Genomic DNA, 22,745 nt, shown 5'->3' with positions numbered 1-22,745 from the left:
ATCATTTGAGAGTTAAGTATCATTCATCATATTCATTTACCCCTATATACTTAAGTGATTATTTTCTAAGATCAGAAATTAACCACAGAATAATTTTTGAAATCTAGGAATTTAACATTGATATAATATATAATCTATAGTCCATAGTCAATTTCACCAATTGTCCCAATAACATCCTCAATGGTGATTTTTTTTTTTTTTAGTTCTCAGGCCTCTTTAGCTATTTGAATTTTTTATGATGAGTAGATAACATTTTCATTTTTAAAAAGGGCCTGAAACCACTTGCATTAAGCAAGTAAAACAAAAGAGAGCTTATCTTCAAAGCCTAGCCTACCTGGAGCTGGGGTTGACCCTTCTGCTCGTGTCTCTTGACGTGTCCAGGGCAGCTGTGAAGTACTGCAGTTGATAGACCTTGCGACCTCGCCCTTCTACCACAAGTGGGTCTGGCAGCACCTGCAGCTGATAGACGACAGACCTCCAAACACCCACCTCAAGGGTAAGCCGACATCCACATCCGGCAGCCCGCAGCACGGTAGGGGGTGCCTGATCCTGTGGGTTCTCAGTGCCTGGTCCACAAAATCTTAGAAATCTAGAGCTGGAAAGGCCTGGCAGGATAGACATCCTTCTTCTACCAGCTGTGGAAACCTGGTCCACGCGGCTGTCCGAGGTGAGACTCCTGCCCACCCTTGCAGCCAATTTCAGCCTTTCCCTTTTGCTTCAGGTTCTCACAGGGAGAGGGGTGGAAAAAAGAGAGCTTGGAGCTAGACAGAGCCAGGTTTGAATACCACTGATTAGCAGGGTGATTTTGGTGAGTACTCAAGCCTCTGGGCCTGGTGCCCTGGGGTCTGTCGCTGGTGTCGTGGTTAAGAGCATAGGCCCAGGGCCAAGCTATGATTGAATTCAGGGTCCTTCTCTTACTAGCTGTGTGGATACTGGGCAAGTGATTCCACGTCCCTGCACACCGATGCCCTCAGAGTCTGTAAAATATGACTCATGGTCCCTGCCTCATAGGCTTGTTATAAAATTAAGCAAATGAATATATAATGCTCTTAGAACACTACCTAGATGCATTAGTATATAGTAGATGTTCACTCTCATCATCACACAGGTTACTAGGAGCGCTGAATCAGATCATGTGTGCACAGGGCCTGGGAGGTGCTCAGTAAATTTCAGCTCTCTTCTCATGTCAATTCTTTTTTTCTCTCTTTTCCATTGCTAATCCACCAGAGAAAAAGCCTCATCCCACACATTCCCCCCCCCCATTTTTTTTTTTAACTGTGGCAAAATACACATAATGTAAAATTTACTATCTTAACCATTTTTAAGCACACAGTTCAGTGGTATTAAATATATTCTTTTTCTTACCTGCCTTCTTTTGGACTATTTTGTATGATGCCATTTCATTTTCTCTGTTGGCTTATTAGCTCTAACTCTTTGTCTGTTTATTTTAGTGGTTGCTTTATAGTTTGTTGAACATACCTTTAACTTATCACAGGCTACCTTCACGTGATATTATGCCACTTCACATACAGGATCAGAACCTTACGACAATATACTTCCATTTCTCCCTTCTCAGATTTTGGGCTATTGTCAAATATTCTACCTTCACATATGTTAAAAACCTTACAATACACAGTTGTCACTTTTGCTTTAAACAATTATCTTTTAAATATATTTAAGTAATAAGAACAAAAGTATTTTATATTTACCTATGTGGTACCATTCCTGATGTTCTTCATGCCTTTGTATAGGTCCAGATTTCCATTGTACAATTTCCTTCTGCCCAAAGTATTTCCTTTAACATTTCTTTCAGCTTTTCTATGTCTAAAAATGATTTTGTCTTAATTTTTAAAAGAAATTTTTTGTTGGGTATAGAATTCAAGGTTAACAGGGTTTTTTGTTTGTTTGTTTGTTTTTGCTCAGTATTTTAAAGATTTGCATTAAAGTCTGTCTTCTGGCTTGCATTGTTTTCAATAAGAAGTCTGCCAACCTTCTTATCTTTGTATAACCTCTTTGCATAACTTTGTATATCCTTTGTATGTAATAATGCCTTTTTGCTATGGCTGTTCTCTTTTCTTCCAGTTTTATTGAAATATAATTGACATACAGCACTGTGTAAGTTTAAGGTATGCAGCATAATGATTTGACTTAAATACATCATGAAATGATTACCACAATAAGTTTAGTGAACATCCATCATTTCACATAGATACAAAAGAAAAAAATTTTTTTTTTCTTGTGATAACTCTTAGGATTTACTCTCTTAATAGCTTTCGTATATAACATACAGCAGGGTTAATTATATTAATCATGTTGTACATTACATCTCTATTACTTAGTGTTTATCTTATAAGTAGATGTTTGTACCTTTTTTAAAATTTTTATTTATTTATTTTTGGCTGCGTTGGGTCTTTATTGCTGCCTGTGGGCTTCCTCTAGTTGCGGCAAGCGGGGGCTACTTTTCGGTGCGGTGTGTGGGCTTCTCATTGCGGTGGCTTCTCTTGTTGCAGAGAATGGGCTCTAGGCATGCAGGCTTCAGTAGTTGTGGCATGTGGGCTCAGTAGTTATGGCTCACAGGATCTAGAGCACAGGGTCAGTAGCTGTGGCGCACGGGCTTAGTTGCTCTGCGGCATGTGGGATCTTCCCGGACCAGAGCTTGAACCCGTGTCCCCTGCATTGGCAGGCGGATTCTTAACCACTGTGCCACCAGGGAAGCCCCAGATGTTTGTACCTTTTGACCACCTTCATCCAATTCCCCCTCTGCCCTACCCGCTGCCTCTGGTAACCACAAATCTGATCTCTTTTTCTATGAGCTTGTTTATTTTTGAAGGGTAATTGACCCACGGCACTATGTTAGTTCCTGGTGCACAACATAGTGATTCGATATTTCTGTACATGGTAGAGTGATCACCACTGCCTTGCCCTGGTTGGTTTAAAATTTTTCTCTTTATCAGTGGTTTTAAGGAATTTGGTCACACTGTGTCTTCACAAAATTTTTGTCATGTTTCTGTGCTTGGGGTTCATTTAGTTTTTTGGATCTTTGGGTTTATATTTTTCATCAGATTTGGAATGTTTTGACCATTAAAAAAATTTTTTTTCTATCTTTCCTTCTTTCGCCTCCACTTTGAGGACTCCAATCACATGTATATTGGACTGCTTGAAGTTGTTTCACTGATGCTCTATTAATTTTTCGTTGTTGTCTTTTTTCTCTCATTTTTGATCATTTTTATTGCTGTGTCTTCAAGTTCAGTAGTCTTTCTTCTGCATTGTCTAATCTGCTATTAATCCCATCCATGTATTTTTCATTTCAGACCTTGCAGTTTTCATATCTAAAAGTTTGATTTGGGTCTTTTTTTTTTTCTTAAATAATTTCCATGTCTCTGCTTAATATACACACAATTTCCTCTTTGGAATACAATTATAATAACTATTTTAATGTCGTTGCATACTAATTCTGTTATCTGTGTCATTTCTGGGTCAGTTTCAGTTTATTGTTTTTTTCTCTTTATATGGTTCATATTTTCCTACTTCTTTGCATGGTTGGTAAGTTTTCACAGAATGCTAGAAACTGTGAATTTTGGGTGCTATGTATTTAAAAATTCCTGTAAATATTTTTGAGATTTGTTCTGGGATGCAGGTAAGTTACTTGGAAATATTTTGATCTTTTAAAGACTAGCAGTTAGGCTTTGGTAGGTAAGATCAGAGCAGTGTTTAATCTAGAGCTAGTTTTGCCCCATTCATGAGACAAAGCCATTCTGAATATTCCACAGGTGCCCATGACTTGTGAGGCTTTCTATTCTAGCTGTTGAGAACAGGAACTATTTCTGGTCCTGTGTGAACTCTGATTATTTATCCCTCTAAACATTTTGGGTGGTTCTTTCCCCAGCCTTGGGTAGCATTTTTTATCTATTACTGCATAACAAATTATCCCAAAACTTAGTGACTTGAAACAATATTTATTATCTCGCAGTTTCTGTGGGTCAGAAATCTGAGCATGGCTTAGCCAGCTGCCTCTGGCTCAAGTTCTGTCGTGAGGTTGCAGCTGTCTGCCAGGGTTGTGGTCTCATCTGAAGGCTCACTTGAGAGGGACCCACTTCCAAGTTCACTTACGTGGCTATTTGCAAACCTTGGTCCCTCACCTTGTGGGGGTCTCTACAGGGCTGTTTTATGACACTGCAGCTTGCTTCCCCAGGAGTGAGAGAGAGCAACACAGAGTATACCCAAGGCAGAAGCCTTTTAAACCTAGCCTCAAAAGTGATATCCCATCACTTCTGCTATATTCTATTTATTAGAATCAAATCCAGCCCACACTTAACGGGAGGATAGTACACAAATGTGTGGCCATCAGGAGGTGGGAATCACTGAGGGCCATCTTAGTGGCTGCCTAACCACTGGTGGTTTCCTAACATCATTCATGTATTGCTCAGTACTCAGCTGAGACCAAAGGGGACACTCGGAAGATCTTCAGAGTTCTCTCTTTGTGCAACTCTCTCCTCTCTGGGACTCTGCTCTGTGAACTCCAGCTGCCTTGTCTTCCCTGGACTGACTTCTGTCTCATTAATTCAGAGAGATTGCTGGGCTCCTCCTGGGTTTCCCTTTCCTGCACCATTGCCCAGAAGGTCTCCAGGTGGTCGGCTGGGGCAATAGTAGGGCTCAGCACATTTGTTTTCTATCTTGCAGGGATAATGGTTCTTCATGGCCGTGATGCCCAGTGTCATGAAAGCCACGTTTTTCATGTATTTAGCCCAGTATTTTATTAGTTTCAGGTGGGAGAGTAGTCCCTGTTACTCTGGCTGGAAGCAGAAGTCTAGATCTATGGTTCTTAATAGCTGAGTTTTATTCTCTTGTATGGATATACCACAATTACACCAATTACCTTTTACAGATATTTTGGGTTATTTCCAATTTTTCGCTATTACCTTACTGTGATGAATTTCCTGGTGTGTTTATCTTTGCATACTTGTGCACAAAAACATATTGGATAAATTCTTAGAATTACTGGATCAAGTATTTGGTCCAGTGTGTACTGGCTATGCACATTTAAAATATTGATAAGTATTGCTAAAATGCCTTCTGAATAGGTTGTACTTAGGGCTTTTTTATATATGCTTTGTTTTTCTAGACCTACTCCTTGTGTGGTTCGAGTTTATTTCTATTAACATTAATTTTAATACTAACACTGGAGAGGTTTTTTTTTTTTTTTTGGTCGTGCTGCACAGCTTGTGGGATCTCCATTCCCTGACCAGGGGTTGTACCCAGGCCACGGCAGTGAGAGCCCAGGATCCTAACCACTAGACCACCAGGGAACTCCCAGAAGATGTTTTTTAAATCAATATCATTAAGGTTTCATTTTCATACAATAAAAGACACACATTTAAAGCGTGTAGTTCAATGAATTTTAACAAATTTACATCTGCTGTAACCACCACAATCGAGTTATAGAACATTTCCGTCACCTCCAGAAGTTCCCTTGTGCCCCTTCCCAGTCAATCCCTATCCTTCACCCCTGGCCCTGGGCAACCACCGATCTGCTTTCCATCACTATAGGTTACATTTGTCTTTCCTAGGGTTTCATGTAAATGGAGTCCTATAGTATGTACTCTTTTGTATCTGGTTCCTTTCACTCAGAATAGTGTTTCTGAGTGGTATTCTCTTGGAGATCTTTTTATTTTTTAAAAAATATTATTTTATTTATTTTTGGGGGGGGTTGCGTTGGGTCTTCATTGCTGTGCGCAGGCTTTCTCTAGTTGCAGTGAGCGGGGGCTACTCATTGCGGTGGCTTCTCTTGTTGCGGAGCACAGGCTCTAGGTGCATGGGCTTCAGTAGTTGTGGCACATGGGCTTCAGTAGTTGTGGCTCACGGGCTCTAGAGCACAGGCTCAGTAGTTGTGGCTCACGGGCTTAGTTGCTCCGTGGCATGTGGGATCTTCCCGGACCAGGGTTTGAACCCGTGTCCCCTGCATTGGCAGGTGGATTCTTAACCACTGCGCCACCAGGGAAGCCCCATGTTGGAGATCTTTTTATTAATGCTCACAGAGGACCTATTATGTTCCAGGCACTGTGTTAGGCATAGCACATACTTTATCTGTAATGCTTACAATAGTCCTAGGAGGATTCCAAGAGATTGAGACTTGTCCAAGGTTCTATGGCTGGTCACCCATTTATTTTTTATTGCTCCTCCTGCCCCCAGTCCCGGTTTGAAAGCCCAGATAAATGTGATCTGTTAATGGAAAGACATGAGCTTTGAATCAGAAACACCTGAGTTCAAATACAAGCTTCAGCCCTTTCCTGGGTGTTAAACTCTGCTTCTCATTTTCTCTCTTAAATAAGGCTAATGGCATTTGTCTAGATGTAATGGATGTAAAGGCTCTCGCTCAGGACCTGGCACAGAGGGACAATAGTGGAAGCCACAGTGTTTTTCTTTCCTGTTTTTCTTAATTCCCCCGTACATCAGACTAGCCACACAGGAGATTGTGATATACCTCCAGACACCTCCAGCACAGCCCTCATGTATGCAAAGACCCATTAATGGGTTTTCCTGTGCTTTCTCTAACAGATCTGTCTCCTGTGGAGAGATTTAAGGAATTCCAGATCAAGTCATATCCTGTACAGGATTTTAGTTCTCTGAAACTTCTGCATCTCCGGAAAGCCCAGGAGCAACAGGGATCCAGCTTCAGTAGGAAGATTAAAACCTCAGCAAATACTCTCCCAAAGACCTTGGGCCCAAAGATCAAGTAAGCTTTGCCCTTGACAGATAGAAGGGTCCAGATTCTGGTTGAAAAGGGGGATATAACTTACAGGGCAGAATGTCAGGGATGCTGGGGAGGGGGCGGAGGTAGCAATCACAGCTTGACCCCAAAGGTTGGGATGTGTGCAGAAGGCAGCCTCCAGAGGTCCTAGGTTTGATATGGGGACTGCCTTCCCTGCCTCCAGCTCACAGGGCCCCTTTAGGTGGTGGCTGCTTCCTTTCTCAGGGAACCCATCTGAAGAAGAAGGGGCAGGACACAGTTTTTGGTGATGACATTCTGTTTGTATATCACTGGGCCTTTTTGACCCTGAGCTTCTTTTTTTTTTTTAAACATCTTTATTGGAGTATAATTGCTTTACAGTGGTGTGTTGGTTTCTGCTGTATAACAAAGTGAATCAGCTATACATACACATACATACCCATATCTCCTTGACTCTGAGCTTCTTAAGAAAAGTCTGCTCATTTAAGGGAGGCAGTAGATAAGTGCTTTGGAGTCAGTCCAATCTGGGTTCAAATCCTGGCTTGGCCACTTACTTTAGCTCTGTGTCCCTGTGCAAGGGACTTGACCTCTCTAAGCCTCAGTTTCCTGGTCTGTAGCTAACAGCATCTAAGTCTCAGTTTGTTGTAAACCAGCAGTTAAATGAGATAATGATAATTATAGCTAACACTTATGGAAATGACTCTGTGCCTGGTACTGGATTATCTAATTTAATTCTCCCAACAACCCTACAAGGTAAGTACTGCTATTATCACTCACATCTTTCAGGTGAGAAAACCAAGGTACAGGGAGAGATTAAGTTACTTATTCAAGGTCACACAGATAGAAAGTGGCAGAGTCAGGGTTCAAACCTGAGCAGCTTGTTAGTGCTCAGTCTTGCTATCTGGTATGATCGTCATGACAGAAACAAGGTGGATGCACAATGAAGGCTGTGCTTTTTGCCTTTCCTGGAGAGGAAGGGACATTCAGTGGGCACTGGCCTAGAGGCAGCTCAGTGCCCGCCCCTTCATTACATATGAAGTAAAAATTTCATACTAATAATGGCATCAGTGTCACAGTCTCCTTGGTGGCCCAGGGAATCCTTTGCCTGTTAACATTTCCAGCCTGCTTACCTCCATAATGAGCACCCTGTGGTTGCTTTGTTGTTTTTACCTCTGATGGATACTCTTTCCAAAGGATCCAGTGTTTGAAATCCCAATCCTAGTTCTTCTGAAGGTAGAGATGGAACAGACTTAGTTTCTCTGCTGTAAATAGTGAGGAAAAAGAGGACAGGCTGTCCCCACATTAAAAAATAGACATATGCTGGGCATGTCCTGGGAGGCAAGAATGGAAGCCTACCTTGTGTATATGTTGGGTGAGTTCAGCTATGCTCTCAGCTAATGAATAATCTTTTCCCTGCCTCTAATCCAGATAGCATACTTTGTCTCTTCCTTCTACCTAGCCTGAGACCAAAGAAAGCACAACAGGATTGCCTGTGTAAAACTCACTCCAACGTGAACGAAGTACCGAGTCTACAGATCACTCAGGGAAACCCGTTTTTGTGAACAAACAAATGAAGCCATCTCTCCTCTGCCTGCCTCTCAAGAAGAGCCCCAACCTCTGCTGTGTCCCCAGGGGGACAGAGCTTGCTCTTTCTCAAACTAGTCTTTCCATTTTTAGACAGCTCTGACTTAGAAATCCCCTCCTTGTGCTGAGCATTAAGTCAGCCAGCCTGGACTTCTCACCCATCAGGCCTGGCTCACGTGCATGTCTTCTCCCTGTTAAACCTCTCCAAATCCTGACAGTTTTCTCACCACCTGGGAGAAGGGAGGGGCGATCTCAATTGAATGCGGGCTGCTTATCCAGGGCTTCATGAGCTGGCTGTGTTACAAATGAGTTCTCTTTAACAAGGTGTCAAATTTCAGATCCAGGTGTCCTCATTTCATCGAGTGTCCCATGATTGATACGAAGTATGGTGCTCTCCCCAAGGAGGCTGCAGTGGGGGCCTACGTGAAGATTCACACTGTGGAGCAAGGAGAAGTCTTGGTAAGTGTGCAGAGAGAGCCTTGTTCACAATAGAGTGTGTAACACGAAGGGCTGGGGGTGCTAAGTAATGAGAGTAAATGTTTAAAATCATCCTGTTCTAAATTCGGTGATATTAAGGAATATTGTTTGATTTTTTAAAGATATGATAATGGTATTGTGGTTATGTTTTTTAAAGAGTCCTTACGGGACTTCCCTGGTGGTCCAGTGGTTAAGACTCCGCACTTCCATTGCAGGGGACATGGGTTCTATCCCTGGTTGGGGAACTGAGATCCCACATGCCACGCAGGGCAGCCATAAATAAATAAATAAATAAATAAATAAATAAATAAGAGTCCTTATATTTCGGAGATACATATCCAGATATTTACAGATAAAATGATATGACATCTAGGACTTGCTTCAAAATAATCCAGGAACAAGGCAAGGATGTCCCTTCTCACTACTATTCAACATTGTTTTGGAAGTCCTAGCTAGTGCATTAAGAAAAGGAAGTTAAACACATACAGATTGGGAAGGAAAAAATATAGCTGTCTTTGTTTGCAGATGACATGATTGTCTATATAGACAATTCTAAAGAATCAAAAAACAAAACAACAACAACAACAAAAAAGAACAAATAAATTTCCTGGAGCTAATAAATGATTATAGCAAGGTCACAGGGTATAAGGCAATGAACAATTGTAATTTGAAATAAAAAACACAATGTCATTTACAATAGTAACAAAAACTGAAATACTTAGGTATAAATCTAACAAAATATGTTCAGGATCTATATGCAGAAAACTATATGACTATAATGAAAAAATTCAAAGAAGCTTTAAATAAATGGAGAAATAGTCTATGTTCGTGGACTGGAAGACTCAGTATTGTTAACATGTCAGTTTATCCCAACTTGATGTATAGATTCAATGCAATCCCAATCAAAATCCCAGCAAGTTATTTTGTGGATATTGAAAAACTAATGCTAAAATTTATATGGAAAGGTGAATATAAACAAACTGATAAATCCATACAATGAAATATTATTTGGCAATAAAAAGAAATTAGCGGGGCTTCCCTGGTGGCGCAGTGGTTGAGAGTCTGCCTGCCGATGCAGGGGACACAGGTTCGTGCCCCAGTCCGGGAAGATCCCACATGCCGTGGAGCAGCTGGGCCCGTGAGCCATGGCTGCTGAGCCTGCGTGTCCGGAGCCTGTGCTCTGCAACGGGAGAGGCCACAACAGTGAGAGGCCCGCATACCGAAAAAAAAAAAGAAAAATAAAAAGTAATTATCCAGGGACATCCCTGGTTGTCCAGTGGTTAAGACTTCGCCTTCCAATGCAGGGGCTGCGGGTTCGATCCCCGGGGAGCTAAGATCCCACATGCCTCGCAGCCAAAAAACCAAAACATTAAACAGAAGCAATATTGTAACAAATTCAGTAAAGACTTAAAAATGGTTCCCTTAAAAAAAAAAATCTTAAAAAAAAAAGTAATTATCCAATAGTGGAGGGGGGATGTATGGGTGAAACAAACTTGGCCATGAGTTGACCACTGTGGGAGCTGGGCCATAGGTGCTGGAGCTGGGTGGGCGGGTGAGCTGTATGGGGAGGGCACGAGGCCTCCTGGTGGGTAGCGATGCACCTCAGTCTTCCTGGAGGTGGGGTGACTGTCTTCTGATGTATGGTCATCGTTGTTGCCATGAATCTCCAGGGTCCTCACCCCGTGCTCCTGCTCTGGCCTGTGCGCCCCCCGAGGCAGGGAGGTCAGCCCAGCACTGTCTGGAGCCCCAGGCCCTAGCACAGCCCTCGGTCAATACCGCGTGAATATTTCCGAGCTTTTCAGCAGCTCTTATTTTTGCTTAGTAAAACTCTGCCTCCTACAATTTTTAAGGAGCTCCGAACCCCACTTACCCATCCCCCCAAGAACAAACAGAAATCAGCTTCCTTGCCACATGGTGGCCTCTTAGGTATTTAAAGAATGCTGTTTTGTTTTTCATTCAGCATCTGTGCCCCGTTAATTATTTTCTTATGCAGGGAAAACATTCCTCCATTCCTTCAGTCTTCATGTGATATAGTTTCCAGCCTTCTCACTTCCGTTTCCCTGCAGTTTCAGTGTCTCAGAGTGAGGTGCTCAGGACTGGACACAGGCCACCTGAGGCCAGGCACCTGCAGTGCATGCAGCCTCGTGGGCTGCCCGCGGAGGAGCTGGGATGCCTGGCACCCTGGGTGCATGGAGGAACCACAGGGCAGACGAGGCGTTGCTCACTCTGGTAGAGGGTGACAGGAGCGGGGAGGCTGTGGAAGATGGAACAAGAGGGACTTGGGACTTGATTCTCTAAGCAATCCTGGAAGGCTCGGAGCAAGGCCCTGACTGCCTCATTCACCACACAGGACCCAGGGCAGAGAAACTCCCACCACCAAATATTCATTAACGAGATCCTGTTGAAGAAAGTGCCTTTGGTAAAATTCTGTTCTCCCTGCTTTCAAGGCCCTGGCTTCGTTTGCAGGAGAATGAATGGTAACAGCTGTGACTGTATTCACCCACCAGGAGGTAGGAGATCACATTTTCCTTTGGAGGCAGGAGCGTAGAGCTGAGTCAGCCTTGGAAACAGCAGAGCTTGGGGCCTGGAGTAAAGAGACCCAGCTTTTGAGCCAGGGGGTGTAGGGGAACCAGCTTCTCCAGGGAACAGGCGGGCTGAGGCCTCAGACATGGTCAAGACTGGGCAGAGCAGCAGGGAGATGGCAGATGGGCCACCTCACATATTGTAGTTTTTGCTTCTAATTAGCTTGCTGTGTGGCCTTGGGCAAATCACTTTACCTCTCTGAATCTGAACCCTCATCAGAAAATGAGGTCATTCACCTGGGTGAGCTGCTGACTCTAATGTTCTATGATTCCGTTGGAGCTTTCACTCAGCAGATATTTCTTGAGGATCTATCATGCTCCAAGCATGGCCCAAGGTGCCAGTGTGGGTGAGTAAACTGACAGTATTCTTGCCCTTATGGGGCTAATGATCTAGTCTGGAGACAGACAGTAAACAGATAAAGCAGCAAACACACAGAAAGGTTTTTTTTTTTTGCAGTACGCGGGCCTCTCACTGTTGTGGCCTCTCTCGTTGCGGAGCACAGGCTCCGGACGCGCAGGCTCCGGACGCGCAGGCTCAGTGGCCATGGCTCACGGGCCCAGCTGCTCCACGGCATGTGGGATCTTCCCGGACCGGGGCACGAACCCATGTCCCCTGCATCGGCAGGCGGACTCTCAACCACTGCGCCACCAGGGAAGCCCACACAGAAAGTTTTAAATTGCTGTTGGGAATGGAACAGAAAGCTGAGTTGAAGGGGGTGGTCTTCCTAAATGGAGTGGTCAGGGAAGGCTGCTCTAAGGCAGCGATATTTAAGCTGGGACCTGAATGACAAAAGGAATAAACTATAGACAGCCTGGGGGGAAGAGTGTTCCAGACAGAGGAACAGCAGGTTGAGCCTGAGGCAGGAAGCAGCCTGGCATGTTGAGGGGACTGGAAGGGAGGGCAGCATGGCTGGAACAGAGTAAACGAGGCAGGAGCCTTACAAGGGTGAGATAGCCAAAGCCTCGGTGGCCACAATGAAGAGTTCTGCTTTATCCTGGGCACTTTGGGAAGCGACTTGAAGACCTGACTCCGGCTGGAACGTGTGGAGTGGAGTAAAGGTGGATAATAGTGCCTGCTGACGGTACTGCCCTCAGTGAGGCCCTGGACAGATTGCTGGTTCAAATCCCGGCTCCACCACTTTCTGTCTTGTTACCTTGGGCAGGTTAGTTAACTTTGTGCCTCAGTTTCCTCGCAGTGTAGTGGTTAAAAGCATGGACTCTAAAGGCAGGCCCATCCGAGTTCAAATCCTAGCTTTATTGCTTCCGTGCTGTATGATGTTGGATAAGTTTCTTAACCTCATCAGCATCCTCTGTAAAATGATGATCATAAAAGGACTCACCTCATGGGGTTCTAGTGAGGGTTCCATGAGCTAACACACCCCAAAGCTACAAGAGGGCCTGGGATTTAGTGAAGGCTCATTAAACATTAGCTGGTGCTGTCATCACCGTCATCATCATCATCATCATCATTGTTATTGTAATTATAAGATACATGACCTTTGCAAGTAAATTTCCTGTTTTGAACCTTATTTTCCACATCTGAGGCTGATAATCCCTCTATCGCCGGGTGGTTGTGAGGATCACGTCTACACACGTTTCTCCCACACAGTAGGAGCTGACTAAAGAGCAGCCATCTGACTTCTGTGCAAGGCCTGGCGCTGGTCAGAAGGGCCTTTATGCCCATTGCACTGAGCACAACTAAAGTGTGAGGAGCTTCACGTCTCCCAGAGCATCCTCACACACCACACCATCTTGTTTGGACCTTCAACAACTTCATAAGAAAGATAACACACCTCCATTCCAGTCTTACCAAGGAGAGACAAGGCCAGGGCTCAGAGTAGATGGTCATTCTTCAAGGTCTGGAACCCAAATGGTGGTAGTGTGGGTGAGGGCGGGGAAGGAGAAGCTGTTCCAAACCCTACTTCACATCTCCTTTCAAACTGAGAATCCTTCAGAGACATGCAGGGCAGGTGTTTTCACCTCTGTTTCACAGGTGAGCAAACAGTGGCCCAGGGACGTATAACTTTGCCCAAAGTCGCATGACAAGTAAACATATGGATCTTTCTTCTGAAGCAGGATTATTCTCAATCCCACACGGCCTCCATAGAGCAGAGCTCTTGGCGCACAGGCTCAGCGGCCATGGCTCACGGGCCCAGCCGCTCTGCGGCATGTGGGATCTTCCCAGACCGGGGCACGAACCCGTGTCCCCTGCATCGGCAGGCGGACTCTCAACCACTGCGCCACCAGGGAAGCCCTGGCTGATGTCTTCTTAAGCCCAAGACAGCTGGGCATTGTAGGCTCTGGACCAGTGACCTCCCCTCCCCTCCTTGCCTGAGTCTTAACAGCCAAGAGGCTGAGTGAGCCCTGGATTGGGGTTTCAGCAGCAAAGACTCTGGTCCCGGCTTTGCCCCATCTCAGAGTGTCTCCTTACAAAGGGGGTTACACTCTGTAAAGCTGTGCCTGTTGATCTCCATCTCCCTTCCACGCCAGGGAGCCCAAGGGGCAATGGGAGCCGCACAGGGACTACCAGTGGCCCCAGAGCCCGTGAGGGACGGAAGGAACTAAGGCGACACACGCTTATGAAGGAAGCCCTGGAGGAAAGGGTGTGGGAGGGTGTGACAGCTGTAAAAGGGAAGATGTAGAAGAGGGGGATGAGCTGTCTGTCATAGTCCTAAGGAAGAGAAAACGGGCTGGCCTGGCACAAAGAAGAGTCGAGACTGGACACCAGGGAAAGCTTGTAAAATGCCGGCGCCCGGCAAGCGACTGTGCGAGTGCGACTCTTGCAGAGCCTGCTGCCCGTGGGCAGGACAACTGACAAAGTGCCTTGAGGGCTGTTCTAATGTGAGGAGCCCCAGGACTTTGATGTCATTAGCAAAGAGAGTTCTGGACTTCTCCCCGTCACTTGCTGAATGACCCCAGGTGGATTCACCTCCTGTTCGGGGCCTTGTTTTGCCTACCCTGAACATCTGCTTGTACAAGTGGATGGTCTCGAACTTTCTGGGACTTCTTTTTTCTAGGGCCTTCACCAGATCCTCCTCCCGGAGAGCCAGCGTGACACTCGGCCCTTGATCCTGGTGAGCCTGGGAGCTGAGGTGATACGGGTTAGGAAAGAGAAGTTTTGCGAACTGATTGACAGTAAGACAATAGAAAAATTGTCGAAGTTCGAGATCAAGTACCCCAGGTCAGTGCTGGAAATGTGCGTACCTCCCACTAGATCAAATGAACAATTTTTTTGCCTCTTATTTTGGTAAAAGGAAGAAAAAAGTGATGATACCTAAAGCTGACACTGGTGGAATGAAACTGATAATTGTTGGTACACTCGAAATTGGCTCAATCCTTTTGATAATAATTGTAGATAATAATGTTTCAGGGGACACAAAACTGTTCCTACTCTTTGAAGCAGTGGTCTACCTATGAATTTATCTGTATGTAACTAATTATAGGGAAAGCTACATACACTAAGATGTTCGTAGCTGCCATATTCATAATAGAAAAACAACCACCTTTACCCACATGTGTTACACCAGGGGGATAGTTTAGAAAACTGTGGTACGTTCCCTTGATAGAAAGTCATAAGTAAATGAGTGATAAAATGCTACAAGAAAAGGATAGGGTACAAAACTGTATCTATACATACTATGGCTATGCCTTTGTAAAACACTTACATGAGAAAAATCTAGAAGGAAAATGAGCAAAAATGATAATATCTGTGGTATTGCCCAATTTGTAATAGTCATTCTCTCTGGAAGCTCGGACTAAAAGGGACTTTCTGGTTATAGTTATATATTCCTCTGATGTTTAATTGGTTTTGTAGTGAGTATGCATTTCTTTTATAATGAGGGAAAAAAAAGATATACTTTTTAAAGTTGTTGTCAGGGTATGACATTCCAAGTGGGGTTTTGTTTTTTTTTTTTGCGGTACGCGGGCCTCTCACTGTTGTGGCCTCTCCCATTGCAGAGCACAGGCTCCAGACGCGCAGGCTCAGCGGCCATGGCTCACGGGCCCAGCTGCTCCGCGGCATGTGGGATCTTCCCAGACCGGGACACGAACCCATGCCCCCTGCATCGGCAGGCGGACTCTCAACCACTGCGCCACCAGGGAAGCCCCAAGTGGGTTTTTTTCCCTTTATTCTCCAAATGTTTGTTAATGATGATATATTACTTTTATAATTAAAAAAAATTATCTTGAAAGATTTGATAAAAAAGATTTCTTTTCATATTTCCCTAGTTTCCAAATTTTCCAGAGTGAGTACCTTTATAGTGTGAAAAAAACCCTAATTTTTAGGTAAAAACGAATTTATTGTCTGGACTACTGGTCACAAAACTGTTTTGATCTAACACCGCTATTACTAAAGAGTGTTTGAGTGTATACCCCCTAGAATATATATATGATATAAATAATATGTTATTTAACTTATTTTTATTTATTATGTCCATATATTGCTATATGAATATATCATATATATTATAAACATGCAACAAATAGATCTTTAGAAAGAATAAGACAAAGATAAATATAAATGAAGTCCTACTGTTTACTTCACACAGCCCAGTGGATCTCTTTCACCTCCCTGGCTGACACCCTTACCCCCACTTTGGGATCCCCAGCCCAGACTCCTGTAGCCGTCTTACCGCTGGTCCCCTGCCTCGGTCTCTCCCTGCCAGATCCTTTCTGCATACTTTGCTCTTGCTAAAACCCAAATCTGGCCGTGTTAAACTCCTGCTTAAAACCTTTCAGTGGTATCTCACTGCCTGTAGGATACAGTGCAGATTCAATGCCACGTAAATGGCCCTTCATTTTCTGACCCTTCAACTCCCCGGCAGCACCTCCTGCCACCTCTAACCCACTCCAGCAACACAGGCAGATTGCCTCCTGGACCTGCACATACTTGCCTTTGCCAGTGCAGGCCCTCTGCCTGCAATGCCACCCCTCAGTCCTGCTCCTCTCCCCTTTATTTTCTGATAAACTTCTTCTCATTCTTTAAGATTCATATCCTCCAGAAAACCTTTCATGACTGACCGCAGGCTGGGCTAAGTACCCCTTTCTGTGCACTCATAATCCTCCCTACGTAGCCCTCACAGTGGCCACACCACGTTTTATTACAACTGTTTAGAGCTGCGTAGTTTTCGCACAGTTCTTTCCCCACCACTTGGTTAATTGCTTCGTGAACGCAGGGATTGGGCTTTAGGCACCTTTCATCTCTAGCACCTGTACAGTACCTGGCACATGGTAGATGCTTGATAAACGTTGGGTGAGTGAATGAATAAATGGGACACACTTATTAGGGAAAACTGGAAAATGCTGAACATTTAAGAAGGTGAAGACCTTCTTAAATGCATTTGCATTCCTCCAACAATCTCAATTAGCATTTTATGTATTTCCTTTCAGTATTTTTTTTTTACCGCATGGCTGTGTACCAAATCGGTATTTATCATTCAGGCACACAAAGCTTCATAATGGAGATCATACCGATTGTACAATTTGGCATCCTCCCTCCTTTTTCTTTTCTTGTGGTGATGCTGTGATCAGACATCGTTTTGTGGGCAGGTGTGGGAAGCAAGTGATTCCTGTGGTGGAGAAAGAGGAGGTGTGAAGGCAAGCAAATCTGTAGAGTTGCTTCAGCCGTGTCCAATAAGCACATGAAAGAATTTGCCATGGGATCCATATGACCTTGGATAAGTCATTTTCCCTCCTCTAGGCTTAAGACTCCCATCTACAAAACAAGAAAATTAGACCAGAACAGTGTTTCCCGAAGTATGGATCATATTCACAGAAGGCTTACAAGATGACTTTAGGTGGTACGCGGATTGTAAACAGCTATGTATTTATTCTAGTGTGAACTAGAAAAACATGACTAGCTCACTAAACTGATTTGACAAACTTGTTGCTTAGAACAAAGCCAAAGTAAATACTTAAGTAGAATTTTAAAAAATCATTAATAAAAGAACAGATGATATGTAGCTATGGTCCAAATTGGGGCAGTTTTGTGGAAGAAAAAAAAAAAAAAAAGTTGGGAAACACTGGTGGTTCCTTGCAGTTCAGCCATGCCCCAATTCTCTGATTCCTGCGTACTACCAACATAAAAAATAGCTATTTAGAAAATAGCTACTCAAAAAAGGATTTAAGGAGCCTTAGCTTCTCACATAACATCTGGTACATGATGGGTGTCAGTTAATGTTGGTTGAATTGAAACTCAGAGGTTTATGTAGACTTGAGGGTGGCAGATGTTTGGGCACTCAGCATCTGTGCTGCCCAGTCAGCACTTTGCTGCAATCGTCTGCAATGCTGACAGATAGAATTCTCGCTTATTCATTAATTGTTGAACTCATGGTTTTCTAGACTGCTAAAGCAGGCAGAAAATATAAGCATTATCTAGCTCAAATCCTCCATGTTTTAATTGAGGACTGTGAGGCCCAGGAAAGGGGACGTGACATCCTGCAGATCACACAGTCAGTTGGTGAGACACCTGTCCTGTGGATGCTACAGGCTAGATTATCTGAAGCCTCTCCCCCATGTAGAATACGAACAGCTGAGTTCACAGGAAAGAAGGGAAATCTCCAAGGCCCCAAATGAAGAGCAGCCTCAAACCAAAGCACAGAGTGTGATCTAGTGCTGGATGGCCGGGCAGGCATGGGGTGGGGTTGTGGCTGAGGGCACCATGGGCTGAAGTGTTGCATCCCGCAAGGACAGATGACACTTTCAGTTCAAGCGAGGCAGAGAGTGGAACTGGAATTGCTGCATGAAGCTGAGGACTTTAGAAGAGCTGCCCCATTTAGTGAAAGACTAGACTAGAAATCAGTGTGACCGTCGGCATCAGGAGGTTATGTGGAATCTTGTCTGTCTTAAGTTGGACTCTGGATCCAAAAAAAAAGAAAAAGATCCCTTAAGAATCTGTAAGCATGTGCTTGCCCCCTCATAGGTTTTGATGAGTTCCTTAGCCCCACTGAGCCTTAGTTTCCATGCTTGTGAAATGGGGTGGTCCTGAGGATCAAATGAGTTAACAAGTGTAAAGTGCCTGGTCATGGTAAGTGTGAAGCAGAGTTAGATATTGTTATTTATTATGTAAGAAATTGGGAGTTAACGGGACTTTTTAGTTGGAGACTATCCAGTGGTGTGCTGGGAAATGTTCAACAATCAGCGCTCTGGGAGATGGGAGGTAACCTGATTGGAAGTGTTTGCTGGTTTCTGTGGTGCACATACTACCGCCATGGCCGGTTTTGAGCTACCAACCTGATGTCATCGAGCATGAAGTTGCTCTCGTGAGCTGGTAGGAGCTGACGCTGGCAATGCTGAGACCACCAGGACTAACTTGTAGCCCATTCTGACCTCTAGATTTTATATTAAGTTGATCTCTATGAATCGAAGTTGATTTTGTCCTGGTCAATATAATCTACCCAGAAGAATGCTCTAATGTGTTAGTGATTTATCAGAGTTGCCTCCTTAGGTGAGAGTATAGGTGAGTCAGTGGAAGTTGAGTTTGCCCTTCCCTTGCTGAGGTCTCAGAAGAAAATAAACCAATGAGTCCTGAGCCCATTCCACCCTCCCCCACTTTCCTCACCCTCATGTGCTATGAGGGAAGGGGGCAGAGTAGAGCCAGGGCACCAAGACCAGTCCAAGGTAGCTACCAATGGACTTTCTATCTCTATAGAGTGGCCTTGTCTGGACATTTCAGATCAATGGAACCATGTATATGTGAATGGCTTCTTAACATAGTGTTTTCAAGGTTCATTCATGTCTTAGCATGTATCAGTACTGCATTCATTTTTATTGTCAAATAATATTCCAGTGCATGGATATACCACTCTTTTATTTACCCATTCATCAGCTGATGGACAGTTGGGTTGTTTCCACTTTTTGGCTATTATGAATAATGCTGCTATGAACATTCTTGTTCAAGTTTTTGTGTGGACATATTTTTCATTTCTCTTGGGTATATACCTAGGAGTGGAATTCCTGGGTCATAAGTTAATTGTTTAACGTTTTGAGGAACTGCTGGACTGTTTTTTCAGAGTGGCTGCATCATTTTACATTCCTGGCAGCAATGCATTGGAACCCTCGCTCCAATATCTCCACATCCCCGTTAACACTTATTATTATTTGTCTTTTTAATTATCATCATCCTAGTGGGCATAGGTGGTATCTTGTGTGGCTTTGGCTTACATTTCCCTGATGGCTAATGATCACATACGTAATTTAAAATTTTCAGTAGCCACGTTATAAGAAATCAAAAGAAACGGGTAAAATTAACTGTAATAATATATTTTATTGAATGCAGTATATCTAAAATGTTATCATTTCAACATGTAATCAACATAAAAATTACTGAGATATTCTGCATTCTTTTTGTTGTTGTTCTAAGTCTTTGAAATCTGGTGTGTATTTTATACTCAGAGCACACCTCTAATTCAGATTCATCACACTTCAGGTACTCAGTAGCCACACGTGGCTCGTGACCACCACATGGAATAGTGCAGGTCTAGGTGATGAAGGTGTGGAAAGGTAAAGGAGGCAGAGGGAAGAGTCTGGGAAAAGGCGCGGAGGTGGGACAGGGCTCAGTGTGTTTCGGGGCTGGAATGAGGCAGGGCTGGAGGGGCAGGGGGCAGGGAGGAGCTCGTGTGGGAACCTCACCATCTGGGCCTTGCCTTCAGCGATGAAGATGTGTGCCAGAAGTTCCTCGAGGAGAACAGCTGGAATGTCTTCCGGAAGGACCTGATGCGGCTGCTGGTGGAGCCTCGCCAGTGTCCACCATTCACCCCAATCCAGCCCAAGAAGAAAGGGATCTACAAGCCCAAGGCTGTGATGCTGGATTTGTGTAGCTTAGACAAGAAGACTAGACCTCGTCATCCCATTTTTATGGCACCCCAGAAATACCTCCCCCCATTGAGGATTGTCGAAACCATTATAGCACCCCGGTACAAAATCCAAGAACTCCTGCCTCAGTATAAGAATGCAGGGGTCCTTGTTTAGAATCAATAAAAGATGTTGGGTTGACCCTAGTGTTTCCTGAATAACCACCATGGGAGTTGTGGGGCTTACAGTGGGGGATCCTGAGGGCTGAGCCATGGGTCCGGAGAGGTGTTTGGGGCAGCACCTGGGGCACTGTCTCTCTGGACACTTGTGGGACTGAGTAAGGGATGGTTGGGAGGCTGGGTGGGGATGGGTTAATCACTGGAGGTAGCCTCAGAGTGGGAGAGTCTTATCTGAGGAGACAGATGGGAGACACAGAGGCAAGATGGGCTTGCAAACTCAAATGCCTTGCAAGGCCGGCAGGTCGTCTGAAGGAGTGTAGACAGGACTGGGGAGGCGGCAGGGGACGGTGGGGACTGGTGCGCACATTCCCCATCCAGGTGGAGCCGCTGCTCCGTAGACCCAGTCAGTTGATGCCATGCCAGGAAGTAATGCAGGCCCGGTACTGCCAATCTTTAGATTTCTCAGGAGAACCCAGAAACGCAGTGTTTTAGATGATTCCTACCGGTTTTCAAATGTGAGCAACGAACTCAAATTGTTTTTGAAATATTGTGTTAGGCAAACAAAACACATACGCAGGCTGCGTTGGGCCCACAGGCTGCTGGTTTGTCAGTAGCTTGTCAAGCAGCTCTGTCAGAATGACAGGGTGTTGCCAGAGACTGGAGTGAGGCGTGACCGTGGGGGGAGGTACAAGGAGCCAGAGACAGATGGGCAGCGTGACAGGAGCCGGCGTCCCGGGTCAAGGATGAGGAGTGAGCAGCCTGAGAGAGGATGCAGACCAGAGACAAGGAGGCAGTCAGTGGGACCTAAGGAGCTCTCCTTGGTCCCTCCGGCGGGCCTGGAAGCCATCAGTCACTGGCCTGGGCCGGCTCTCCTTGTTGGTAGCGCTGGGCCTAGAACTCAGGGTTCCTGTCTCACTCCAGCCCCGGCACCACAGACCTGGGACCAAGTCCCCTCTCTCCCTTGGGAAAACTTTGAGAGCCCTGAGGGGCCTGGTAGAGGCCATGGCAGCACAAGAGCCCAGCCTGGTGGTGCCAAGAGAGACAGGAGCCCTCCCCCACCAGTACCCCCCCCCCCACAGCACCCCCGCGAGGAGCGGACTCGGAGGAACACCGGGCAGTGAGCCGGCATCGGGAGCTCTGGAGAGCCTGCTTCTGTCCCATGGGACCCCCTTGAGTGCCTGGAGTGCTTCACCTGCCCTCCGGTTTCCCCAGTGGCAAAATGAGCGTGTTGGACAAGATGAATGGTTTTCACGAGTGAGAGGTGAGTACAGTTTGAAAAGCACATTCAACATTATACTTCTGTTTGTCGAATTTAGAAGAAAGCTGTTTTCGTGTTACACAGCAAAGAAGGAGGAGTAGGGAATTTGTCTGTCAGAAGAGCGTGTGGATGTAAGAGAGGAGAGAAGCAGTGGACTTAACCACCTCCACTTCCCTGATAGCTCCAGAGGGTCAAGGAGCCTGGGATGTCTGCAGCAGTCCTGGAAGGGCTGCCTGTGACCTACAAGGACAGGGTGGCATGGTTTGGGGACCAGGTAAATTAGGGTGTCTGACTATATTCAGAGATCTCTTTGTGTGTAGGTCTGTGGCTCCAAGATGATGGTGTGGACATTTTGTTCATTCATTTGAAATGTATTTATTAAGTACTTGCTCTGTAGCAGGTCCAAAGGAGGATAAGAGGCAGTCTGCATTCCCTCTTATTCTGTAGGCCAAGGGTCAGCAAACTCTATAAAAGGACAAATAATAAATATTTTAGGTTTTATAGGCCTTATGGTCTCTGTTGTAACGACTCAACTCTGCATGGTGAAAGCAGCTTTAGTGTTCCAATAAAGCTTTATTTGCAAAAACAGGTGGCAGGCGGGCTTCCCTGGTGGTACAGTGGTTAAGAATCCACCTAAGAATGCAGGGGACACGGGTTCGAGCCCTGGTCGGGGAAGACCCCACATGCCACGGCGCAACTAAGCCCGTGCACCACAACTACTGAGCCTGCGCTCTAGAGCCCACGAGCCACAACTACTGAGCCTGCGTGCCACAACTACTGAGCCCACACGCCTAGAGCCTGTGCTCTGCAACAAGAGAAGCCACCGCAATGAGAAGCCCGCACATCGCAACGAAGAGTAGCCCCCACTCGCCGCAACTAGAGAAAGCCCGTACGCAACAGCAAAGACCCAACTCAGCCAAGAATAAATACACAAATAAATTTATTTTTATAAAAAACAAAACAAAACAGGTGGCAGGCTAGATTTGGCCTGTGCACCATTGTTTGCTGACCCCCCGCTCTAGGCAATAGGGAGCCCTTGAAGGTTCTTGAGTAGACCTGACATGACCAGAGAAGGTGTGGGAAGCTTTTTATTGAGCATTTATTCTATGACAGCCATCTTGCTAAGCGTCTGACTGGAGTCTAATGAC

At 45.1% G+C, this 22,745-nt stretch overlaps 1 protein-coding gene across 3 annotated transcripts in view; it reads left to right on the top strand.

The window, feature by feature from the left end:
- CNBD2 (cyclic nucleotide binding domain containing 2) overlaps positions 1–20,357 on the top strand; it is a 59,674-nt gene extending 39,317 nt beyond the window's left edge. The window contains exons 9-13 of one of the 3 annotated variants that reach the window (XM_079943754.1): positions 382–496; positions 6,556–6,733; positions 8,650–8,770; positions 14,388–14,551; positions 20,019–20,357. In XM_079943754.1, coding sequence (XP_079799880.1) covers positions 382–496; positions 6,556–6,733; positions 8,650–8,770; positions 14,388–14,551; positions 20,019–20,337 — 897 coding nt within the window. In that variant the 3' untranslated portion in view covers positions 20,338–20,357. The remainder of the gene's footprint in view (positions 1–381; positions 497–6,555; positions 6,734–8,649; positions 8,771–14,387; positions 14,552–20,018) is intronic. The other 2 variants (XM_079943755.1, XM_079943756.1) reach the window with 2 other exon arrangements.
- Positions 20,358–22,745: the final 2,388 nt, after the last annotated feature.

This window comes from Stenella coeruleoalba (genome assembly GCF_951394435.1).
Source record: "Stenella coeruleoalba genome assembly, chromosome: 15".
Classification (NCBI taxonomy): domain Eukaryota; kingdom Metazoa; phylum Chordata; class Mammalia; order Artiodactyla; family Delphinidae; genus Stenella; species Stenella coeruleoalba.
Note: the sequence above shows the minus strand (reverse complement) of the source record. Positions and strands in the feature narration are given on the sequence as shown.